Below are 24,632 nucleotides of genomic sequence, written 5' to 3'. Positions count from 1 at the left end.
GGCTGGCTCTTGCAAGGGGCTTCTGAGACATTAAGAGTAGGTGGGTTTCTAGCCCTTGTGCTTTGTAAGCAGCGGGCCCAAGGCTTGAAAGGAGGTTAGTGGCTTCCTGCCCAGCTTGTTGTGGTGCAGAGTGTTGGGCTAGGTTGATTCCTACCCCAAACCCCTCAAAAATGTCCTCAGAGGAGTGGGGGAAGGAAATGGGTTTGGTTTTTTTTTTTTGCACCCACATCATTTTCTGCACTGCAGTTTTGATCCAGGCAAAAGAGAGCTCAGTTCCTGCAGTGGGGTTTGAGTGCATGTTGTACAGGGAGGCAGCTGAAGCTATGAGCAAAAAGCATGCATAAATAAAGGCTTCCTCCCTGTGCTTTATATAATCAGAGTAGATGATGTCATTGGGAGAGGAGAGAAGAGGAGAGCAGGCTGTGAAATTGCAGCCCTCTGCAGCCAGGCAGAGCCAAGTGCAAGGAGGGACTGCACAGAGCAGGGGCCAGGCTCCTCTGAGAGGGGCTTAGGACCAAGGGCTGGGGGGCTTGGGCTTGGAGGGAAGCTGTGGGATAGAAGTAGATAGTCTAAATTCAGTCAGAAGCTCTCACACAGGCACAAAGGGAAAGGGGGGAGAACAGCATGTGCCCAGTGGGCAGCAGTGGGGCTGCCATTGCAGGGGCCAGCACCACCTTCTTCCACATGCAGCCACCTTATAGCTTGTTGTGGATCAGCTGGCAGGGCTATGGGGCTGCTGGTTTAGGAGCTGATGTACCTTCTTCATCCACAGCAGCTCCTGGAAGAGAAGAGAGGGTATCCTTGTTCTGTTTGCCCTCCACGCCACTGGAGAACTTCTAGGCTCTCCCTGGCCCTGCAAGGGGGGGAAGCAGAAGGGGCAGAGGGGCTCTGTCCTAGCCGGAGTTGCCTGGTAAAACAGGATAGAATTAGAGGTGTGTGTTACACTCTGGTTTTCTGAAGCCCCTCTGGTGCTTTGCTCAATTTCTGGCCACCCTGATGCCCCACATGGTAATCTCAAACAGGAGATTTCCCCCTCACCAGGCTGAGCAGGAGTGGGGCACCAGACTGATCTCCTGATAAAGAGGAGAGCCCCCTCCTTTCAAATGCTCCATGGATTCCTTCTTCAGCACATCCAGCACCTACCGTGTGCTCAGGATGATGTTGTGAAAGCCTGTTTTTTTCCAAGGATGCTTAGGCAGGAGAAAGGGCTCCAGCTTCTCCCATCTCCCCTGCAGCAAGTGTGCAAAGGCTTCTGCCGCAGCTGAAACTGGAATTCACCTTCTGTCATGCTCTGCGTTCCCTGGGATCAAAGCAGCGAGAGGGAACAGCCTTTTGCGCCAAGCCTGAGTTGTTTCTCTGTTATATAACAATATGGGCGTTTAGACTTGTTTTTCCAGATATTGGCAGATGCATCAAATATTGGCATAATCCAGTGGTTTAAATGGAAAGTCGTCTGGCTCTGTCTGGAGCCTGCACAATGCTGGTATTTTCATTACATACAAGAACCTGCAGCGTTGTCAAAGCCACGTTGCAACAGAGTCCAGGTAAACAAGGGGGAAAGACATTTGGATCATGGCCTGACCTGTGGGATTACAGCTGTCCAGGTACAGCTCGAGGACTCGATAAGAAAGGTTAATATGTTGGTGATTGCTTTCTCTCTGAAATGGAGTTTTAGCTAAATTTCTTGTGGTGCTTTTGTGCTCTGGAGTTGTATTTTGGGTTTTACTGAAGCCACCTATTAGTGTGTCAGACCTGTCTGTGTGCTCTGTGCTTTAAGAACCCATCGTGGTCCACTTGGGCTGTGGAAGTTGAGGGAGGTCAGGGACTGTGACCGGGATAGGTTTTAAAAATGCGAAGGCAAAGTACTGAACACTTCAGAGGGGGGAGAACTGGGGAAGCTGTTGGATTTGATCTCTCTGAATCATAGAATCACAGAATAGTTTGTGTTGGAAGGGACCTTAAAGATCATCTGGCTCCAGCCCCCTGCCAGGGACAGGGACACCTTCCACTAGAGCAAGTTGCTCCAAGCCTTGTCCAACCTGGCCTTGAACACTGACAGGGATGGGGCAGCCACAGCTTCTCTGAGCACCCTGTGCCAGCGCCTCAGCCCCTTCACAGTAATGATTTTTTTCCTCAGGAAAAGGAAAGCAGCATGCTGGCATGCCAGGATGGTTTGGGTTTTGCTCTTTGCTATCTCGGTTCCCAGGTCCAGTAGCTCCTGAGCAGGAGGTGACTGCTGGTTGAAGGGCCTGGCTGTCCCTGCTCTGTACTGGCCTGTGCACTAAGGCTGGCCTGCTACTGTGTGCTGATGTAAGGCCCTGTGTGTTTCCCTCTGTGAGCTGTGGCTGGAGATACAAACACACTTGAGGTTTGCAGCGGCTCAACTCTGAGTACAAAATAAGGGGAAAATCCAAGAGCAGCACAGAAGTGATTGCTTTGGTCAAACCTGTTCCAAACCAGCCTCTGCTCAGCCAGCACAACCTGGACGTGCAGTGTACTCATTGCCCGAGCTGTGCTATCTGCTTATCAGCTCACACCCTATGTCACAGATGGGTGTCCCCTGCTGATGGCCTCTGCCATCACCCTTGCTGCAGGCATTTGGTGGCCAGCCAGCAGAGCTTAAAACCATCTGTGTGAGCCTGGGCCATTTTCTGGGCTTTGAGATCCAATGTGGGGATCTGGAAATGGGGGAATGTCCACTTTGGAGCCCTGCATGCCAAGGAAGTAACTCTCTGTGTCCTCATGAGGACAGACCCTCTGACTGCTTTGTCCTCTCCCTGCCCTTGTCAGGGCCTGCAGAGTGCAGTAACCTTCAATCCGCTGTGGTTCTGGGGCACAGTGGGAAGTGTTTTGGTGCCCAGGGTTTTATTGCAGGCTGGATCTTTGCATATGGCTTTCAGGTGCTTAACAGTGTGGATCTCATTGGGTCTGTACATAGCCTAGCTTTTGATCAATGCCATACTTTTAACCACATTCCCAGCAATCCAGCCAGTACTTGGTGCTCACTCCTGCTCAAAGTTGATCCCTGGTTCCAGGAATTGCAGTTCCTGGTGCAGTGCCTTCCCTGTTTCCTGGTAAAACCTCCAGTGCTGAGACTCAGCCCAAACTTTGGGCTGTAGATGTGTTGTCCATTGCTCTCTGCATTTAGAAGTGGATTGTGGTATGATTGGCACTGGTTAGATGTTGATTCCCCAAACTTCTTGTTTGCTATTGCACAAATAATTCAGTTTCCACCATGGGCTGGGAGGTGCCCTTGCTCAGCAGGGCAGGAGGAGTCTGTGGTCCCTACCTGTAGCAGATGCTATGTACCAAGTCTCCTGTTAGGTGGAATCAGCCTTGCTCCTCAGCCTCTAGATCTTCGCACACATCTTTAGATGCATATTTAACCTGGGCTGATCCCGTAGGTGAAGTCTATGGCCAGTGCTTCGACTCATGCTGTGAAGAGACATGTGCTGCTCTGTGCTGCAGCTTGATGGCTGTGCTCTGACAACTCTGACTCAGTGACTTGCTTCTGTTGCATAGCCCAAAATGGGTTAAAACCCCACAATGTCTTTGACCACAAGATCGTTGTCCTCTTCTGTTCTCTAGCTGCAAGAAGTCAGTCTCTGTGGGATGACATGAAGTACAGTGCCAGTATGAGCCAGCAGTGCTTACTCATTGCTGACACTACAGGTCATCAGGGGACGTTGGGCAAACAGCTGTAATGGGTGCACACAACTCCTGTTGATGAAGCTCTATGTTTAAAGTGGGCTTCCAGGTAGAACAAAACCTCCCCATGCCAGCCATGGGGTTTTGGGAAAATGGGATTTGCCCTAGAGCAAGCTGAAAAGTAAAAGAGGAGATTGAGGTGATTTGTGGTTTTTTTTCAGTTTGATTTTTGGATTATGATGTCTCTTTTCCCACCCCTCCAGTTGTTAACATTTCATGGAAAACACACGTTCTTCAAGGCCCTTGTTGGTTATATGCAGCCCTGTGGCTGTTCTCGAGACAGAATGATGGACCCTTCCTAAGGAGATGTGTAATTGAAGCAGTGAGGAGCTCACAGCTACAGCACCTCTAGTGAACACTCCCGTGCTGACAGTTCATCAGCAAAACCCCTGACCCTTCCACCCTTAATCATCCTTGCTTGTCACTGGCATAATTGCCTGATTACAGACTCCTCTCCCCCACCCCTTTCAAACCGGGGGCAATAGTGAATTTGAAACACAAATGGAAATGAACTGTCTCTGCTCTTGGTTTCTTTTCTGTTTTCCTTTTGCTTCTTCCCCTGCATTGAGATGGATGGGGCTATGATTCAGTTTCTTTGTGCCTGAGCAGGGGCTGGGATAGGCTTTCAGGGCTCTTTTGCACCAGTGTTTCTTGCCTGTGAATGGTGGAGCTGATGTCATTGTGTTATTGATTGGGATGACAAGTTTGGACATAAATCATTAATGTCTGTGAAAGAGAGAAGGAGGGGGGAAAGGCAACCCAGACTGGATAGTTTTCCATAAATGTGCTGTTCATTCCTGCATATGTGAATACAGAGGAGGAGACGGCAGAAACAGACCATGTGCTTTGCCCACTACTGCCTGACCCATTTTCCCCAGGACATATCATAGAATATCACAGAATGGTTTGGGTTGGAAGGGACCTTAAAGATCACCCAGTTCCAGCTCACTGCCATTGGCAGGGACATCTTCCACTAGACCAGGTTGCTCCAAGCCCCATCCAGTCTGGCCCTGAACACTACCAGGGATGGGACATCCATGTTTCAGACCTGGGCCTGGGAGGGAGGAAGAGTGCAGTCCTTAGGAGCTACCATCCTCCTATCTCCTTTACTGACAGCAGGGATTGTTTGGGTGTTTTTTCTTATTGGATCTTTCTTAATGTTGTGCAAAAAGACAGTGCTTAGATCAGTTCATAGCAAATGTCCCAACCAGCAATGCACAAGTGTGCAAGGGGCAGCAAAACTGCTTTCACAGAAGTTCTTCTTGGCAGCAGGGAGCTGAGAGAGGGGAAATCCATGAGGTGCTTGAACCATTAGACGCTGCAAAAAGCTCATCCTGATGAGTCACATTATCAGTTCAGACAGCAAGAAAATAAACAGTGTCTGTCAGAGGTTAGTAATAATGTGAGTGTTGGTGAGCAGCTGATGTTTGGACTGTAAATAGTTCAGTGGCAGCGTGTCCTGGTACCTGTGGGAATCTTGTGATGTGTGGGAAGGGGGAAGCATGCAAAGTGCCTTGTAGAAGGGAGGTAGAGAAGAAATGATGTTCCCTTCTGAAAGCAGAGCTCTGATGTTCCTCTCCTCCCCTCGCAGCCGAGCTCACCTCCGCCTGTGTCTAGAACGCTTGAAAGTTCTGATACCGCTAGGACCAGACTGCACCCGGCACACAACGCTTGGGCTGCTCAACAAAGCCAAAGCACATATCAAGGTAAGAGCTGCTTTTCCCACCTGCTTTCAGCCTGGGCTCTTGGGAAGTGCAGTTCAGTGGCTCGCTCTTGCTGCCTAGAGGTGACTGTTGAAGAAGACTGACACCTTTAAAAGAAACAAAGACAAGGAAGCCTTGTCCCCTTGGTTCATCATTTATCAGTGCTACAAGCTGCATTGTTAGAGAGTCCATAATGAACTGTGTTAACTACAGAAATGATTGATCTGGAGAGCAGGGGCAGGGGGCTTGTTCTCTATTGTCATCATTCATTGACAGCTGAATCTCTTTAAAGAAAAACATGCCTACTGTTGAATGGCTGCGTTTTGATGGGAAATGTGACGTGCTAGTGACTTTCCACTGCTGAAGCATTAGCACAAGTCACAGGAGCGTGAGACGGGGCTGGCTTGCTGGGGTTCCATGTGTGAACCTGCCAGCTAGCCCACTGTTCTTCTAGATTCACGTTTGGGAAAGCAAAGCACGGAAAGAAAAATGCAGCATTGTCAGTATTTGGGAGAAGCTGAAATACTTTGTCGCAGGTCAGGATAGCGGGAGGGAGGATGGGTGGTGAAGGAGGGAGGAAAAGCACTGCTGAAGGGACGGCGTTAGCCTGAAATGACTCCTCCTTATGCAATGTGCTTGTTGTAGGAAACAAAGAACAGTGCCCTGGTAGATTTCCCAGCTGTGATCAAAGAAATCTGTAGTAGGTTATGTAAATCGCTTACTGAATAGAAAAGTGTTTCTGAGAAACCCGACGAAACCACGCAGCAAGGAGCACACAGCTCCCGGAGCACGTTTTTATGTTGCAGCTTATCGTAACAAACCCCCAGTATGTTTAGTTAAGGGCATTGAGGCCCCTTCGTGGACAGATTTGGTAATGCAAGTGGCTGAATCCACATAGAATGACCCTCAAACCGCTGCATTTCCAGTCGTTCCCCCTGTAGAGGCTTTGTCCTCAGAGACTTTTTATACTAATGTGTATAATTCATCAGGGCTCGGGAGGTGGAAGAGATGTGAGGAGATGGCATTGTTCTTAGGGACTGCAAGGCAGCTTGATTGAGGGCTCTGTTGCAGCTTAAATCCTTCTGGGCCCTGGGAAGGTCTAAAGCAAAGCAAGTGGCTGGGCAGTGGAGGTGGGAGAGAAGGGGAAAAGGCTGAAATGAATTATTGAGTCATATTTGCTCATGTCAGAAACTTGAAGAGGCTGAGAGGAGAAGCCAGCACCAGCTTGAGAACCTGGAACGAGAACAAAGATTCCTAAAGAGAAGACTGGAACAACTACAGGGTCCTCAGGAAATAGAGCGAATACGAATGGACAGCATTGGATCTACCATTTCCTCGGATCACTCGGACTCGGAGCGAGGTGGGTGTCACTCAACTTGTTATCACAAGATGGTAGCTTATCACCTGATGGTAAAGTGAAGATACCCATTGGGCTTTTTGGTCTACTGAATCCCTCAACAACACAAAGAGGAAAACATAAGCAGATACTAGTGGGACTGGAACGGATGTTGCAAAGCAGCATCCAGCTTCTCATTCTGTGTTTAGGCCATGGTATAACCAAGAGAACAGAGCCAGGCAAATTGCTTCTTAAAATTCCTGGAATCGTTCCTTTTTTCCCCCATACTTCCCATAGAGTTTACCTCCTCAGCTAAAACTGGATAGAGATGATCTGAATGGCAGACTGATTTACCTTTCATTAAATATCTCTGCTGTGGTGAGAGGTGTAGGCACAATGGATGGTTGATATTTACTGATAGACCCAAAGGTGCTGTATAGTTTGGGTGTGAGTCTGTAGTTTAAAAAAGTCCCTTTGGAACATTTCTGAACTGGTTTAGGAGCCAAGATACCTGGCTAACTAGATCTCTGCTTTCTAAGGCTTTCTTAAAAGCAGCATTTATGTTCTGAAGTCCACTGAGCATCTCTGAGAGTAACCCAAGTCCCCATGGTGATGCACTGTAATGCCCTACATGAGTGTTCCCAGCTTTGGGAACATAGTATCAAGCAAGTAGTGTGTGTTGGTGTAACTTCATGCTCCATTTCTTCTTTTGCCCACTGTTTTTGTTTCCAACACTGGGATACCAGAGCTCCAAAGAAGGAGGTAGTATAACAAGTTCAGTGTGTGGTTTGGCCAACCTACACTGATAGTGAGGCCAGCATGCTGGAGGCCAAGTCCCTAGGAAGAACTCCAAGCTGGTATCTAGTGTTTTTGAAATGATGTCCACAGCCACAGCATTCCGGGGAAATGGATGGAAGTCTTCCTGCTGGAATGCTGCTTCATCCCTCGGTGGGGGAGCCCCAGCAGCTTGCTGGCTTGAAGGGAGCAGTTGGGCCTGTGGTGCTAACCTGTGTGTGTTTCTCTTATTTTCCTTTTTAGAAGAGATTGAAGTGGATGTTGAAAGCACAGAGTTCTCCCATGGAGAAGTGGACAATATCAGCACAACCAGCATCAGTGACATTGATGATCACAGCAGCTTGCAGAGTATTGGGAGTGACGAGGGTTACTCCAGCGCCAGTCTCAAGCTCTCGTTTGCTTCCTAGAACCAAGTGAGACAACAGTGCAGGGCGAATGATTTCACTGGGGTGATCACACTGGGGCCTAGATGCCAGTATCCTCTTTCAGAAATGACATATTGACAGCTAGTCCTGGAGAGACCTGTACATAAAGCTTTTTGGGTAAAGGAAGCCTCCACAGAAACCCACATGTGTTCATTTGGTCATGTTACCGATCCCAATTCCTGCTGGCAAAAAGCTAGACCAAACACTAGTCCCTGTGAAGTCAGTGAAATCCGTTTGTTTCTGTGGGACCTGGATCTAGACCTTAGTGATGAAACACTTTGTTTTGAATTTCTTTGTTTGAAAGAGGATACTAGAGACTCATCCCTCTCTTTCTGTCATAAGATCTGAGAAATGTCAGAATGTCTTCTATTTAATTCAGGTTGAACAACCTAGTTTAGGCCCTTCTGAAGAGCTTTTGTGGTCCTAAAAGGACCGTGTCCTACAGTCTGTCACAATCCAATGCTGTCGTAATGTACTAGGAAATCCAAGAAGGCTTATGTAGCCTAGGAGTAACAATGACAATAATGATTAAGGTCACATTCTGTGCGCAGAAAAAGAGGGGCTGCAAAGAGAGATGTTCAGGAGAGAACACCATTCAGCTCAGCTTTCTGTTGGACATCATTTAATAAGCAAGTACCTCCGCTGCGGGGCTAAAGCGAGGGGTACATGCTTGTAACGTACCAGCACATCGTGGGCTGTGTCATGCCTCTGGCTGTGACACCGACAGCAGATCTCCCGGTAGGTGCGTGCTCAGGCACACAACCAGCTGAGGACAGAAAGAAACCAGCACACACGAGAGGTGACATGCCAGAAAGTCATACCCAGATACTGAGCCACTCTGACCTTTTTATTTGAAGAGATTTTTTGATAAACATTTGTAAATGTGTTGGGAGGGAAAACCACCCCAAGTCTGATGCGTCTTTTTAGAGCTTGTCCATACGAAACCTTAGATGTCTTTTATATGAATTTATGCCATGAGAAGATCTCTGTTTCGATGAAGCACTTGACCCAATGAAATGCAAAGATGCTTTTTTTTGCCATGCACCCAACGGATGAAGGCTGTGCTAGCTGGAAGAGGCCAGGTTTAGTGGGGGTTTCTTCGGATTTCTTTTTAGAATCATTCCCTTTGCTGACTTTTGAAGTTCCAGTCCAGTAGTTAACCTAGTTAAGCTCAGCACGTCTCTCATGTTAATGTACCGTTTTGACTGCACGTCCTGTTCCCAAGGGCCTTGCCATCTTACCTATGCAGGTGCTGTTAAGAGCTGTTCTAGCAACTGTTTTCTAATTCTCATGAAGACGAGCGTTCTAACCTGCACTTTGAGGGCTTTGCTTTTGGTTTTATTTTTGTCTTTTTAATGGCCAGGATTCTTTTGTTTTCCAAGTTTAATAGAGTCCTCACCTATGGCATTGTTTGAAACTTTGTATATCCTTCAGTAATTTAACTACCCCTCATTACTAAGAAAAAAAAAGAAAAAGGAAAAAAATATGCTTTATGAAATTCATAACTTATTGCTGATTTGAATGGGTTGTTAATTTCACTCCTTTAGATTTTATTTTATTGTTTTAGGTAGGGTTGGGCAAAAAGAGGTAAAATACAATAAAAAAAATTAAAGACAACCGTATTTAGCAGTGCAGTGGAATTGTGTTTAAATGTTAGCATATGGTCCCCATTAAAGTAGCACTTTAATGCCATTAAACATTTCTGTATCTGATATGAGTCGTGTTCTTCCATCTGGGTCATTTGTGTCACCGCAGCCGACTCCTTGTTCTTCTTGTGCCCTTCAGTCCTGCGATGGGAAGATCCTGAGTGAGTCTGCTGGAGACTTCTGCACTGTGATAAGTTGCCTGTGTTTAAATAACCTGATGTTTTCCCTACTGTCTTCCAAAATGTGTCATCCCCTGCAAGAGGCACAACAGTTGCTTGAGCAGAGAAATGATCTTCGCATGGCTGCAGTGAATGATTTCTGTTTGTTTAGGGGTTTTGAAATGAATTTGCTTTCTAACTCTGGATCAGGTTGCTGCTCTTAAAGCTGTTTTCACTTGTGTGTATGTAATCCAGTGTCTCGGTGCATCCATTCTTCTTCCTTCTGGAAGGTGACCTGGCGGGAGCAGAAGTCCTTTGCAGGCAGAACTGAGCTCCAGGTTAACAAATGAAGCCTGGGGGTTTCCAAAGAAGAGGATTTATGTTTGGGGCCTGTATAATCTCTGGATGACACAAGGTTTGGTTCTGAAAAGTGGGAAGGTTTAGCTCTAGCAAGTGATGTTATTCATTTTTATTCTTCTATATTATTATAATTATTTATTCATTATTATTCTTCTTGAAAGTGTTGACCACCAGCAGCCCTGGTGCTGAGCAGTTGAACACCAGTGGGTTTATTTATTTATGACCCTTTTCTGTAGCTGTGCCTTCACCTCTTCCTTCCTGTTATTTCTGTTTGTTTTAAATGGCTGCTTGGGAAAGAAATACCACAGCAAGGAGATGCTAAAGTTCAAGGGGTTTGGAATGACTTTGCTCTCCTGGTTGGTATAAAACAGTGATATGGTTGGAATAAATGTGTCTGAAATGTTTGCTTGTATGCTCCAGGGCCAGTTTGATATCTCCTGCCTTTCCTAGTGTTGTGGCCTCGAAGGGATCTTGATGTCAAGTGCAAATACAATGGAGAAAACAGCAGATGAGTTTCCATCACCCACCACCTGCCTGAGCGCTCAGCTAGCAGCAGTGGTCCAGCCAGGAGGAGGACCAGGCATAAACCAGAGTTAAGAGCCTTTACAGTAACTGTGAAGACATGGGGTTGGTTGCATTCTAGATGAATATTAGCTCAGAGAAGGTTTCATACATACAGGTCAATTCATATGGTTATGCAGGATACCACTTAGATGATCCTAATAGCTCCTCTGCTTGAAAGCGCATGAATCTCCTGAGCTGTCCCTGCTGGGAGCAGTCCCGTGTGCCAGGTTCTGTAATAAAAAGAATGAGTTATTTTCATTCATCCTGAAAGACAAAGGCACTGAAAGCACGTTGCTGTTGGGTTCCCAACTCTGGCATTTCTTAATGCACAGTGATGTGGGATTTGTGCTGCTTCTGAGGCATCGCTTTACTCCTCCATAAGCAGAGAGTAAAGTGAAGCACTTCACTCCCGGTCCTCTCCTCTGTGGCCCGGGGCTCTAGCAACCACATTAGCTATAGTTTCACCCAGAGTAACGCTCTCACCACGTGGCAGTTTGGGGTGGAATTACATTTTCCTTTTAATCTTTGCCAAATTGTGTGAAGGTTTTCTTATGGCTTGCTTTATGGGTGCCATTGTTTTTCTGCTTTGTGTTTATAGAGTAACTGAAGGGCTACATCTATTTTCTGCTTCATTTTAGAAGAATATGGTGACTTTTCATGTAAGAACCAGAACTGGATGTACTTTCCTTGAGCAGCTTGCCCACATAGTAGATGCACATGCCTCAGCTCCCTCCTAAGCTCACTCCATCAAGCCTTTCCTCTGTAAACTAGATTCTTGGTGGGTCCTTTTGCTATGGAAAAACCCATTACAAAACCCATCCAGCACTCACTTTCCTTCCTTCTCCTGACACAGGCATATTACAGCGTGTCATCTCATGTCAGCAGTCACGGTGGCAATGACTCCCTGGCTGCATTTGTCACAGTTATCCTGTTGTCCCTTGAAGGTCGATACAATGTCTGTTCCATTAGAGACATGTCATGCTGAAGGTGCTCTCAAATCCATCTGCCTCAAGAAATCTGTAGGTCAATAACAAAGGGGTTAACTGGACAGAGCTGCTTTATCCCAGGGGCTGTGCTTTTGTTTTCCTTTGTTTTGTTTGATACCATCTATTTCTAGCCTGTGAGCTCCTGCTCCTCATCTCCCTGTTTGTGGTCTGTATTTCTGTGTTGCCCTCTTGAAACAGATGAAACATTTGGCTTCAGTGGGAGGGTTATCTATCATGTGCACTAAATAGAGGTAGTAATTTATGAGGTTTTTCCCTCTCAGCATCATAAGCTTTTCAGCATCATAAGCTTTTTCTTGTAGCATATTTTCTGGCACCAGCCATTGGAAAGAAACATGGGGTCACTTCCTGGAAGAGAATGGTAAAACCCAAGACTTCATTCTGAGGTTAGAGAGGCAAATGATAATGAAAAAGATGTCTATAAATAACAGCATAAAGTCTGGTGGTTTTCCCAGGGCTTTGTCCCATGGATTCTCTGGTAAGCGACAAGTTCTGTGACCTGATTGATAGTGACTGAAACTCCTCCATGTCTGTGATAGTCTCTTAGCTGTCCTGTGGGACCTGTAGGCACGTGGAGTGTGTCCTTTCTCTCTGCTCACACAAAGTATCTGGAAAGTACCATTGTGCCTTCAAACTTCCTTGGAACTGGCCAGCAGGTCTGACTGATGCTTGGGAGGATGAACACAGGAGGCTGTTTAATGGAACTGACCCTGCCTCCTCTGCTAATTTCCTTCTGAAATGTGCACTAATCGCTATCAGGCAGAAGCAGAAATAAGGAGTCTGTGGGTATTGGTACTAGGGTTGTGGTACTAAATATGTAGTAGTTACAGTTTCTGATTCAACAATCTCTGCTGTAGCTTGGCCCACCCCAGCCATACTGGTGCATCTGTGTGTCCTGGTCTCTTCCAGGTAAGGCAGGGTTTAACCTGGACTGTCTGTGAGCACCAGGTAGGCTGGTACACCCACAGCAACTTGCTGTGCCTTCACTTCTCTTCAGGGCTGGGGAACAGTCCAGCCCGTGACAGACTGTGTATTGTCATCACTACATCAAGGGATGAGCACGTGCAGTGCACGCTGGCTATGGATTAAGTCTCTTTCTCCAAAGGCTTTTTCCCTTCTTTTCTTAAAAGAAACAATAGGTGGAGTTAAGCAAAGGCTTCCTGAAAACTTCAGTTCTACCCGGTTCAGTTCTAGCTTCAGGATGGTCCTTTTGGGTAAGGAAGGGGGTGCAGTAATGCTGTATCAAGCCATCTGAAGGATGACGGGTAACATGTCATAGCTATCAGTGCTATCACCTTTGTCATGTCGCATCGCTGCTGGGATGTTTCCCTGCAGGCTGCTGTACACACTTCTAAACAGATTTTATTCTTGAAAGCTTTTCTATGCAGATTCCCTCCTCCCACCCCCAGTAGCAGTGAAGATGAGGAATCAGACACCACCTACTCCCATCTTGCAGTAGGTGCAAAGTACTTTCGGTTCACCTTTGAGTATTGCCCTGATTCCAGCAGGTTCCATAGGTACACTTCCCAGGTAATTTGCCACCCCACCACCACATCCAATTCCACTTTGCCAAATATATCCAGCAGATTTTAAACACTTTATTTAATAAAAGTTAAACATACAAAACTGAAATTAACACACTTTGTATTCATAAAAATCACCTTCTCCCATTATAGGGAGAACCTTTTTCTATGTATGGATTCTAAACTACCAGTTGTAGAGTTTAGCTTGAGTTGTGACTCAGGTAACTGATGGACATTTCCACCAATCAGTGCATCAACAATTGCTGACGTGACCTGATCTAGTTAACAAATTACAAAATGAGCTACATTAACATAATATACAGGGAAATAATGGTCAGGGTTAATGGACAAGAACCACCTTTGAATTCTTTACCGGGGCGGGGGGGGGAGGAAACAGCTGATGTACTCGTGTCCATTAACTCAGCCCTAGATTTTACAAAAATAATATCTACATTGTGTACAGGGCTATCCATTAACTCCTTTAAACACATTACAGGTTCAGAGATGGCACCACTACCGTGAGAGACAAGTAACAGAGGAAAGCAAATCACAGAGAAAATACAAGAAAGCAAGAGCTTTTACACGTTTCCTGAATAAAATGGAAGGGGCTGAGCAGCACTGTACTACAGCTGAAGTCACATTGAGCACTAGGGCCAGTCAGTTAAGGACAGATACTTCAGACTAACCTTTACTAGCTCACAACTCGCTAAGTGGGATCTACGCAGCCGTATCCGCTGCTGCTGTTCAAAGGGACGGGATGGAGGAGGCACAGACTGTCCCCCAGGTCAGCAAGCAGCAAACCCAGGAGATCCTCAAGCAGGTCACACAACCACGGCTGTTCTCCAACACCCTGATCCTCAGGGAGGGGAGGGGAGAGTATTCTTTAAAAGTATAGTTCTCTTGGAATTGGAGTCTAAACACCTTCCTATGGTTTTCCGGTTACATTTCAATAACCTTTCACTAACCTCCTATAAAGTTTGATGAGTACTTAAAAAAAAAAAAAACAACAACAAACCAGACAAAAAAACCCAAACCAACTCTTTCCTCTGCATAACTCCTAGTGCAGGGAATCCAAACTGGAATTCAAGTCAGATCTATTGTTTCTAGCACATGAATCACCATTAGTAATAAAGATCCTATTGGCCCTGTCCTGCCCTCTTTTACAGCTGTACAAACCTATCCTCAGTGGATTGTAAGGCAGTGATTTAGCACTTCCTTAGCAATTCCATGGGATGTACAAGCCCTGATGGAGCCCGCCCAGCGCAGTGCTCGCTCCCAGAGCTGTGGAGCTCTGTAGCACTGAGCTCATTGCTGTGACTGCAAGAACAAGGGAGGCTGTTGGGTGCCATTTTCCTACCACCACTTCTCTTAAGGAAAAACAATACTGGTGTGAATAAAAGGTTCCATATATCAAAGCTGCAGATAACTACTGCTTTCAGAGCAACACATAACAGCAGTTCATGAAAGCATTTACCTGCAGAATGTATTTTTAATGCAGCTACAAAAGGTTTAATGGTAGAGGGGGTCAAATCAATAGCTGGAGATTTAAGGCTCATATCAGCTGAAGCCAAAGTGATGGTGATAGAACGGACTACTTGTGATGTGCCAACAAATAATTTACTTTTAGAAAAATATAATGATAAAAAGATAAGTGTAAAGCCCTGCAGAGATGAAGTTCCACCTTTCCCCACCCTGTTACTGAGGCATTAAATGCCTGACATTGTATTTAGAGGTATCTTGATACTGCGTCATAGGTTTGTCTGCAATTCCACACGTTCCGACTCCAACCTTGCCAGTTACGCTCTCAGGGGAAGCAAAAATACTCCTCTTCACCTGCAGATGAAAGAAAACACCATTTCTAAGTATTAAGTGACTCTTAAAAACAAACCCCAAGCATGCAATCCTAATCCTCTGAACAACAACTTTACAGCTAGGCACACATTCTAGAAGCTAGTTCATTGTGATACATTATCAGCAAGCAACAGAGCTGGGAGCTTTCTGGCACCCAAGTCCTGTATGTGATCATGGCACTCAGGACCTTGGGTCAGGCCAACAGTGAGTAAAATTCACCTCTCGTAAGACAATCTCTAGTAATTATTCATAAGGAAGATGGAAGTTTTACCATTATGTCTGGTAGTTATTGCTCAAGCCATGATAAAAATTAAGTAAGCCTTTAAAGTGTCCTTGCTATCTTTTCTCATAGAATCACAGATTAGTTTGGTTTGGAAGGGACCTTAAAGCTTATTCAGTTCCAACCCCCTGCCACAGGCAGGGACACCTTCCATTAGACCAGGTTGTTTCAAGCCCTGTCCAACCTGGCCTTGAACACTGCCAGGGACGGGGCAGCCACAGCTTCTTTGGGCAACCTGTGCAGTGCCTCAGCACCCTCACAGTAAAGAACTTCTGCCCAAGAGCTCATCTCAATCTCCCCTCTGTCAGTTTAAAGCCATTACCCCTTGTGCTATCCCTACATGCCCTTACAGATGTCCCTCTCTTTCCTGCACTATGCTTGCTGTTCCAGGGCGATTACTTAGTGCTGTGTCTGCCAGCTCATAAGCACAGTATGAAGCCAGCCGTGGAGGTTCTGACAGGCCCTCAAGACCCCTAAGTGCCAGCAAACACAACCTGGCAGCTGCCAGTGAGCAGCTTTCCAAGGTAAGGGCAAGCTCAGCCTCTTCAGAACACCACTCCTCAAATCACCCAGTACAGAACCAGGCCTTTTAAGTGTACAAAACCACACACTTTAGAATCCCAAAGGTGAACCCCCTTTAAAAACCACCTCCCTCCTCTCTCCACGTACTGCACAGAAATTTATTCCCACACTGACAAAACCAAACTAACCTGGCCTTTTTTGTTTTTAGAGTAGGCTCTGTTGTTAAACTGTTGCCACTTGACTTTCTGGTCCTCTCGTTCCTGTTCAAGTTCTTTAATTCTCTGAGCTTTTTTCAAAGCTTTCTTCTTTTTATACTCTCGTTGCTGGGCTATCATCTCTTTTCTGGAAAGAAGGAAAAAACACATTATATATATTTGTGCCTTTGCCTGTAAGAAGCTAAAACCCCTCTAAGACAGACATGCACAACAGTTCTCTGTAAGTAAATAACAGAAAACAGCTTGGAAATGCTCCCAACTTCTAGACAAAAAAAAAACAAGTCTTCCCATGCATAACCACTGCCTTGCTTATTTTGTGTATTTGGCCGTAAGAACAACAACCACCACCTGAATAAGACCATGCCAAAGGCAATGACCATGGGATTAGATGCAGTTCATCTCTAAAACTGAAAATGCACTTATCAGCATTTCTACATTTCAGAGGCATGGAGGGTTTGAGAAACTTCAATAGCCTGTTCGACTGAGTCCAAACATTTCTGGAGGTCTGCAGGACTCTCATGCTACCAAGTATTGGACAAGGATTGAAGGAAAAGAACAGTGTTAATCCAGTAAAGGAAGTTCAAGGAGTTGACCTGTGCCCCTCAGAACGATCTCTTAGGGAAGGCCTATAACAGTCTCTGAAATTATACTGCCTTTTTCCCACAAAACTGGTTTCAGCTCTTAAAAATACCTTTCTGTGTTAGACACAGCAGAACACAGAGTAAAGCACATCTCCCCAGTGATGGGGTCAACACAGCTATTCTAATGCAGGGCTGGGGCAGAAGTCCTTCGTACTGGGAAGTATTGTGGTTAAGCAAATCCCAGTTCTGAGCACAGCCTGCATTAGACCTGGGCTGGAACTTACAGGCTCTCTGCTGTCAGTTACAGATAATAACTTTCTTTTAATCTACCGCTTAACTTGGTATCTTGAGATAGCATAGTGTGAGTAAAAACAAAGCCCATCATGTTCTCTTGCCAAGATACATAACACCCATGATACCAGCCACAATCACCTACCAAACATTTATATGTTAGATTGATTTAAGATACTTTTCAAGTAAACATATGAAGATATTTAAAGAGATGTAGCATTTTTTTATAGTTAGGGGGAACAGAACCAAACAAAGCAGTGTTCAGACTTCCATCAGTATGTTACTCACTTGGACATGGGTTTGTTGCCACTGTCTTCTTTTGCTTTTCTTCCCTCTTCCACAGGCTTGAGGTTGAACAGAGGTGTAACTTCAGCATTGCCATATCCAGCAAATGTGACTGCAGCTGTTCCATTCTCCTCATCTATTTCTTCAATCTCAGCTTCATAACACCTGTAAAGATATCATGGCTGTAAGCATGTGAGTAAAGCTTTAATACTCAGCCCTTCAACACCTACAGTCAGCCAGCTAATGGCATTAAGTAAAGAATCTGCAAATATCAGCCTTCATTTTCAGTGTCAATACACAAACCGAGAGATTATCTGCTCTAGTGGAAGGTGTCCCTGCCCAGGGCAGGCATTGGAACCGGATGAGCTTTAAGGTCCCTTCCAACACAAACCATTCTGTGATATTCTATGATTACTTTCTTAAGGTCAAAGAGGCACAAGTACCAGGACTGGAATCTGCTGTATTTGACCTTTAGTAGCCAGAGGCAATGGCCTCACAGTTAAAGATGCATGATTAATACTGGGGCAAATCTAACCAGATACTCTTGATTTGGTTCTAGCTCTGGCAGGTCATGGCATTGAAAAAGACCCAACAAAACACCTCATCCACAGAATACAGCTGTCAGGGCATACACCAAGGGGTTTTGGAAAATGTCAGCTCACCAGAGCAAAACTCTGGTTCCATTTTTCTCCATATGAAAAAGAATTAAGAAAAACTGAAGCTTTCAAAACATTCCCTCTTCAACATTTACAAAATTAAAAGTGTTCTTATTGATTTTCAATAGAAAATTTGAGACTTGAGCAGAAATCAGCCCGTGTCATCTTTATCTGGATGAATCATTTTTGTCAAACTGACCTCATAATGGGGAAGAGGAAAAAAAAAGACAAGTGACATTTCCAAAAAAATTGAAATTGAGTCTAAATTAAAAGCAAAAGGACACATCTAAAGCAAACAGAGGAATAAAAGGAGGCGTTTAATAAACAGTATTCAGTTAACATTGTCTAAATTAATTTCTTGTGTGATTTTAGTGGGCCAACATCATCTTGAGTTGAATTAAATGAAAATACACGGAAACCCAAACCGCATGAGGTACAAACTGTTAACCCCTGGCTCATCAGCAAACACTGGTCACTTAAAAAATGCTGCAACAGAAGCAGGGCAGGGGCAAAAGCAATACAGTTAAGTCCAGTCAGATCCACTTCAGTGGACACTGGCACATTCTTCCCCAGGCTCTAGTCCTCTAACTCAGTGATCAAAGCAAGAATGACCTAATGGTGACCTAAATTGGTAGGATTCAATTTTAAAGTTCCGGTTATTACACAAAAGCATTTTACTCATTAACAATCTGTGACAAAAAAAAATGTTCACTTTTAGGTTTGTTTTCTACTCAAGAAATGAACAGCTATAATATAATCTCTATGCGGTTACTACATTGTTACTAGACAGACATTCATTGAAGAAACTTCTCTCCAAGAGCTAATGATTGAGATATTAGTCCTGCATAAATAGTGAATTTTAACAAGCTGCAACAGTTATTTATTTTTTTACATTTTGCAGTCTGAAAGATAATTTTAGAACGCTTAAAGATTCTGAAGTCAGAATCTACTGCTTGGCTTCCCAGAGCTTCACATACTAATGCAATGGGAGACCAGATCCAAAATACTGATTAATTCTATATTTACATTAGAAATAGCTACTTCATAGCCAAACCCCAGCATTTCCAATTAAAAATTCATTTCCAATCAGAGGCATGAACTGAGCTACAGCAAGGATTTTTCTTGATAGCAATCAATTACATATACATATATGAATGCAATCACAAATTATGAATTACAGATCTCAAAACCTTTATGAAAGCTTGCCCAGGTCAGTTCATGAGAGTCCACCATGTATTACATTAGCAAATGGCCATTTACCAAAGCTACCCTACTTTTATAAGGTCAGTGACAAACAGGGCATTTCTAGAGAATAATCCCCCCCCCCATCTTTGCTTTTCATTTAACATACTGACCTTTAATAAAGACAGTACAAGAATACCTGATATCATATGTATTTCCTACTTTTTCTTTGCTGTTAGTCACCCTAGGGGCAGTTCAAACTGAATGAAAATCTCTTACCATTGCACTATTTCATGTAACTGTTAGAGAAGTTTTCTACACTTACTGTCCATCCTCACTCCATATCGCCATACACCTATCCCCAACCTTCCAGGAGTGGCTGGGCAGGGCAGAAGCAGAGCTGTCAGAACTTGCAAGAGTTTCTGAAGGTTGTGTTGAAAGGAGATCTTTGGTTAATTCTATGACTTCCTAGAAAAAAAGACAAAAAACCCACAGAGAGTAATTTTTCAGGCTCTGTTACCATGCACATTTCTACCCAATCTTAGTGGTTTGGTGGGTTTGAAGTTACTGAATTCAATTTGTAGCTGATGTAAAGTGGACTAAGTTTGGTTTGTCTTTTTATTCATTTAACTAAATTCCCTCATTGCCAATGTAGATCAAAAGATGTGTGTTCCTCACTGTATTGCAGTGAAGTTACCATTGCCTTCCCCAAAATTTCAACCAGCAGCCTATTATAGCATTTCTTTCTAGGTGAATTGTGTATCCATGGGCACAAAGACAGAGCTAGACAGGCTCAATAAGAGTCCCCCAAAAATCAATGGTGTGACTGAACACATGACGGCTGCACATGATGTTGGGTTATTGACCAAAACAAAATCACACAGCACGTGGCAGAGCTCTGGAGACAAAATGTGAAAGGTTGCAACACTTCTGTTCTCTCTGCAGCTCCCCATTTCCTCCATCCTTTCCCCTTTGGGCCTGGCTGGCTATACTATATATAGTAATCTCCAAAACAGACAGCAACCACAAGTATAATTGCAGCATTTCTAAGTGATGAAGCATTTTTCAGTTACTCAATAATACATGGATTGGCTGAACTGAAGCACCCAGAGCCCAGGTGGAAAAGGACCTTTCCAACACTGCTGCTCTGCAAAGGCCTCTCATTTATGTAAAGGATTCTAAATGCTAAAGAAATTGATTTCCTCAAGTCATTCTAAGGTAAGTGTTTGGTTTTCCTCTAGATTCCCTGACCTTAAGATTCCAAGTCTGGCCAACCCTTGCTTATCCAGCAAGACAAATAACAGGAGCACACAAAAGCCCCTCCCCAGCTTCCTGTCAATATTATATTCTTATTCTATGCAATCAAGCCCACTGGGTTTCACTTGTGTTAAAAGTCAAACGACACAGGTAAATGGCCATTTAAACTTTCTGTACAAGGCAAAGCAACTCTGCATTCCTTAAAGAAATATCCTTCAGTTCTTTTGAGTTCATCTCAGCATGAACCATTGCTAATTTAAATATTTACTGTTTGTTAAGAGTGACAAAGGGTTACAGACAAGCAATGTTCAACTGAAGCTCAGTGGAGCCTGAACTTTCCTCCCAGTTTCACATCTAGTTAAGCTATGGGCATTCAATGACTAGCTCAGGAAAACACCTTGAGGCAGCTGTTCCTCACACTTCAAGTACCTAAAAGATCACAAGCAGCCCCCAAATAAAAAGTTTCTATTAGCATACATGCATTTTTATCCAATAAACTATACAACTGGCATGAACAGCCTAACAGTTTGTTTCTACTGCAGCTGTTAATGCCTGAATTTCCAACACCCTCCTAACAAAAGCACTGCTCTTTGTTTTAGAGGAGCTGCTAGTTAGTAAGCGCAACAGTAAGCACAATCAGTAGCAAGTAAGCACAGAAACATGCTTACAGTGACTTCTGCTCCTATGGTCGCCACGTGCCATAATGCTACAGCTGAACCAGATTTTGATTATCAATCAAGTTACCTAATTTGAGAGTATTCTGCAGAGCCTACAGCATTAGCCTATCCTCCCAAATGTAAAATCCCAAACTATCCCTCAGAGAGCTGTATTCTGCAAACCCAAGAAGCATCATGGTTTGACACAGCTATCTTGTCTCAGATCAAACACAATTCATCAGGCATAAGCCACCTGAAAGTGTTTCAGCTACAAACTACCAGTAACATGAAAACTCTTGGCGTATTCTTGCCACATTCATAGATGGCTTAGTGAACAGCTCAAATTTGAAGTTATAGGAACATCTCCCAAAGGTTATTTTATAAGTCACTTACAGAACAGGCTATAAACAGCAAACTTTGGTAAAAATCTTCATCTGCTATGGATACATCATAGTGCTGAGCACACAAGATTGAAACATGAATTTGAAGTCTAAAGTCTTTAACAGAATAGCTCCTTCAGAGAAAACCCCTGAGCAGGAGCCAGACTGCCCTAGCAACTCACAGGGCCACATGGTTGAACATGGCTTGCTGCCACATCCCCATGATGGGAAGGTGTGACCTGCAGTGAACACCGGTTAGTTTGCCAAGAGTTTTCCTGACCAACTGGTCTTTGCAAAGCCAGACAGAGCTCTGCACTCCAGAACACAACACCCACAGGTATCATCTCCAATTACACAAGAGGACAACTACCATCAATTCTGATACAAAAGGTAATTTTGGCTCTTGGGTGCCCAAAAGTGCTTCAGTAAAACAAAAAATGAAAAGCTAAGACTTATAAAAATGTCTTCTAGTATTTATTTTAATCTTCTTACTCAGGAATAAGCCAAGGGTGTAAAATGCGCTAGTGCATCACTACTTATGGCAATAAAGAATGTTTAATTACATAGTAACAATCTTTTTGAACAGACAAAAGGCTGTTTAGTTGGGACACTGAAGCATCAAACCCAGTTTTACTATCATTTGGTTGGCATATATTAAGTCTGCAAAACATTCTGTCATTGTCAAGGTGGAACATATGGATAGCAAACCTTTTGGGGACGAAAGTGTAAAGATCTTCCCCTTTCTGTTCATTCTGTGCAGAAAGCTTTTATAAAAAAGTTTGCAAGTTGTCCTTTCACATCAATGATCTCTGGAGATCAAAGCCGAGGTCGTGTTGGTATCGCAAATATCATCCCATATGGGTTTTGCTGTGCATTTTAGAAATATAAACATATACACGTGCTTTTAACAGTGTACAACAAAGGACATTCAGATGATCTATAAAGTGCCTCGTAGGCACAAAGCCTTTGGAATTTAAAAGGAGTTCTAAAGATCACCAATTTGAGGCACTACTCCTATTTTGGCTGAGACATCATTTTTGCTGCTGCTATTTCCATCCCAAATAGTGGTTATGGAAGCTCTTACTGGGGAGATTCATACATTCCCAGACCTGATGGCTAAAGCAGTCCACAGCAGAAATGAAGCAGACTCTTGCACTCTCAGGACAAGTTTCAACAGTGCTGCTGGGCTTTTTAATATGTCAATGTGTCTTTATGTGCATGAGAAGCTTAAAGACCACTTACTTCATTTAAAGTTAGGCCATGGTCTTCCAGTCACCAAACAATACCCTAAGGACCAGAAATGGTTTTTAGCTCTTAAGAATGTACTATGCCCTAAAATGTTCCAGAAACTGCAGGTGGCAAATGAAGAACATGACTCTCTTCCTTTCTTATCTAGAAAGCTTAACACAATCGAGGCTTCTTATCTAGAAAGCTTAACACAATCAAGGCTTCTTATCTAGAAAGCTTAACACAATCAAGGCTTAGATGTGCAAGAAATAGAGAACTACAAAAGCTGGAGCTTTTGTCACTGCAAATGCATGTAATAAGCAAACACATCCTGGATCAAATGACTTGACAACTCAAAAAGAAGCAGAAAAGCACAATGCTAAGCCCAGCCATCAGGCTTCAGCATAGTAAAAACAACAACAAAATGACTGAGAAATGCTTTTTTAAAAAGAAAAGAGACAGCAGAGACAGCACTGGCACATCTTTCACCACTCTGGGTAATGTTTTTAGCAGAAGAGTTTGCTGTATAAATGAGTACATCTTGTTTAGTAATCTACAAGACAGGTTTAAAATAGGCCACGCTGCTTTTTTTCAAGTCAATGCTACAATAATTGTATCAAACTACGTGAAAAGAAAGCAGTAAACCCACGTGTTTGGTTTTATTGCAATGCAAATGTTTAGGAAACATGATACACCTGCTAAAGACCCTCACGTCTGAGTTATCCACATCCTCCAGTTCTCACCTGTAAGTCCTTCTTCAGCTTTAGCAAATCTTCGTTTTCTGCATTCCCAGACAAGGCAGCCTCAACTTGCTGAAGCTGAGCTTTGTAGCTAGCTAACTGCTTAGCAAGGTCTTCCGACATCTGAAAGAAACACACACCCCGCATCAAAACAACAGGCTTGCTCCTTTACAATCACCTCTCGTGGTGCAGTGAGAGTGAGAGTGACAAACAACACGGAAAGTCATGTTTTAACACTTCCATAATAGTTAAGTTTCAACAGCGCACCGTTTGACTAAAGACAGCTGCTCACCCGCGGTACGGACTGCTCAACTATTCCCAAACAACACCTACAGCAGAGCAGAAGGCTTACACACGTGCCTGTGTGCGCGCACAGGGCACGCACCCGGCTCACTGCAGGGAACCGGCAGGGTCTTCACCCGCTCCGGAATCACCCACATCTCCAACGCGGCCGCGCAGCCCAGTTTCCCCTCCGGCTCCACCCGCCACAGCCCTCACGTTTCTACCGGCGGATCTCCTGCTGCTCGGCAACTGGCGCCTCACGAGAGGCGACCGCCCGGCACGGGGCCCGCCGGCGGAGAGCTTGTGGCGAGTGGGACCGAGCCGGAGCAGCGAGGAGCGGAGCGGGGCCCGCGCTAGCGGCCAGGCCCCGGCTCAGGCCTAAGCCGAGGCCTAGGCCCAGACTTCCTCAGAGCGGGAAGGACGCGGGCGGCAGCAGGAAGGGCGCGCGGGCTGCGATCCGCCGCCAGTACTCACCTCGGCAGGGATGCGGGGCCCGGGCCGGGGCTGGCCGGGCCGCGGTAAGAGGGAAGGATCGCGGGGCGGCCACCGCGGGTCCCGTCGGGCCGGGGCCGCTGCCGTCTGCTCCGCTTCAGCCGGGGGCAGGGCAGGGCGGGGCGGGGCGAGCAGCCACAGGCCCGGCGAGCCGCGAGACCTCGCGAGAGTGCGTCATGCCGGTCACGTGGCCGCCGACAGAGCAACGCGACCGCCTTCGCGTCACGTGACCGAGGCAGGGGGGAAATGGGGAAGGAGGGCCTGTGCGGCCTGCATCGGCTGGCGGCTGCCGCTCTCTGTGTGGCGCCTCCTCCCTTCTCCTCCTCCTCGCCTCCAGGCGACCGCGGCACTGCCCTCCCCTGACAGGACCGACCCCACGGGCAGGCACTAACGGCACCGTGAATGTGCCCCTTGTAGGCAAGGCACTGCCTTGCTCACAGGGGATGATGCCGGCTCTGTGGTGTGTGGTCGCTTGCTGCATGGTACCGGAGGCTGCGTGCCGCAGTGGGTGCA

General features: G+C 45.2%; 2 protein-coding genes across 4 annotated transcripts in view; one reads left to right on the top strand and one right to left on the bottom strand.

Annotated features, from left to right (window-relative positions):
* MXI1 (MAX interactor 1, dimerization protein) overlaps window positions 1–9,679 on the top strand; it is a 58,067-nt gene extending 48,388 nt beyond the window's left edge. For all 3 annotated transcript variants that reach the window (XM_061458793.1, XM_061458794.1, XM_061458795.1), the window contains 3 exons: window positions 5,300–5,414; window positions 6,600–6,771; window positions 7,786–9,679. In XM_061458793.1, the coding sequence (XP_061314777.1) occupies window positions 5,300–5,414; window positions 6,600–6,771; window positions 7,786–7,949 (451 nt within the window). In that variant the 3' untranslated portion in view covers window positions 7,950–9,679. The remainder of the gene's footprint in view (window positions 1–5,299; window positions 5,415–6,599; window positions 6,772–7,785) is intronic.
* A 3,598-nt stretch (window positions 9,680–13,277) lies between these two features.
* Window positions 13,278–24,231, bottom strand: SMNDC1 (survival motor neuron domain containing 1). Its single transcript, XM_061458796.1, has 6 exons — window positions 24,102–24,231; window positions 23,349–23,468; window positions 19,411–19,553; window positions 17,251–17,412; window positions 16,064–16,217; window positions 13,278–15,055 (listed from the first exon to the last, which is right to left on the bottom strand). The coding sequence occupies exons 2-6, from the start codon at window positions 23,466–23,468 to the stop codon at window positions 14,918–14,920; spliced, it is 717 nt and encodes a 238-aa protein (XP_061314780.1). The 5' UTR covers window positions 24,102–24,231; the 3' UTR covers window positions 13,278–14,917.
* Between the last annotated feature and the right edge of the window lie 401 nt (window positions 24,232–24,632).

This window comes from Pezoporus flaviventris, unplaced genomic scaffold (assembly GCF_033815535.1).
Source record: "Pezoporus flaviventris isolate CSIRO_AGI_PZ_B2104156 unplaced genomic scaffold, CSIRO_AGI_Pfla_v1 ptg000029l, whole genome shotgun sequence".
NCBI lineage: Eukaryota > Metazoa > Chordata > Aves > Psittaciformes > Psittacidae > Pezoporus > Pezoporus flaviventris.
Note: the sequence above shows the minus strand (reverse complement) of the source record. Positions and strands in the feature narration are given on the sequence as shown.

Excerpts from the sequence above, each read along its gene's own strand:
- SMNDC1 (XM_061458796.1), bottom strand. The coding sequence starts at position 23,468 with ATGTCGGAAGACCTTGCTAAGCAGTTAGCTAGCTACAAAGCTCAGCTT. Across the intron at positions 16,218-17,250 it reads GGCAACAAACCCATGTCCAA|AAAAGAGATGATAGCCCAGC; the intron begins GTGAGTAACATA and ends CCTTCTTTCCAG. Across the intron at positions 15,056-16,063 it reads CTAAAAACAAAAAAGGCCAG|GTGAAGAGGAGTATTTTTGC; the intron begins GTTAGTTTGGTT and ends TTTCATCTGCAG.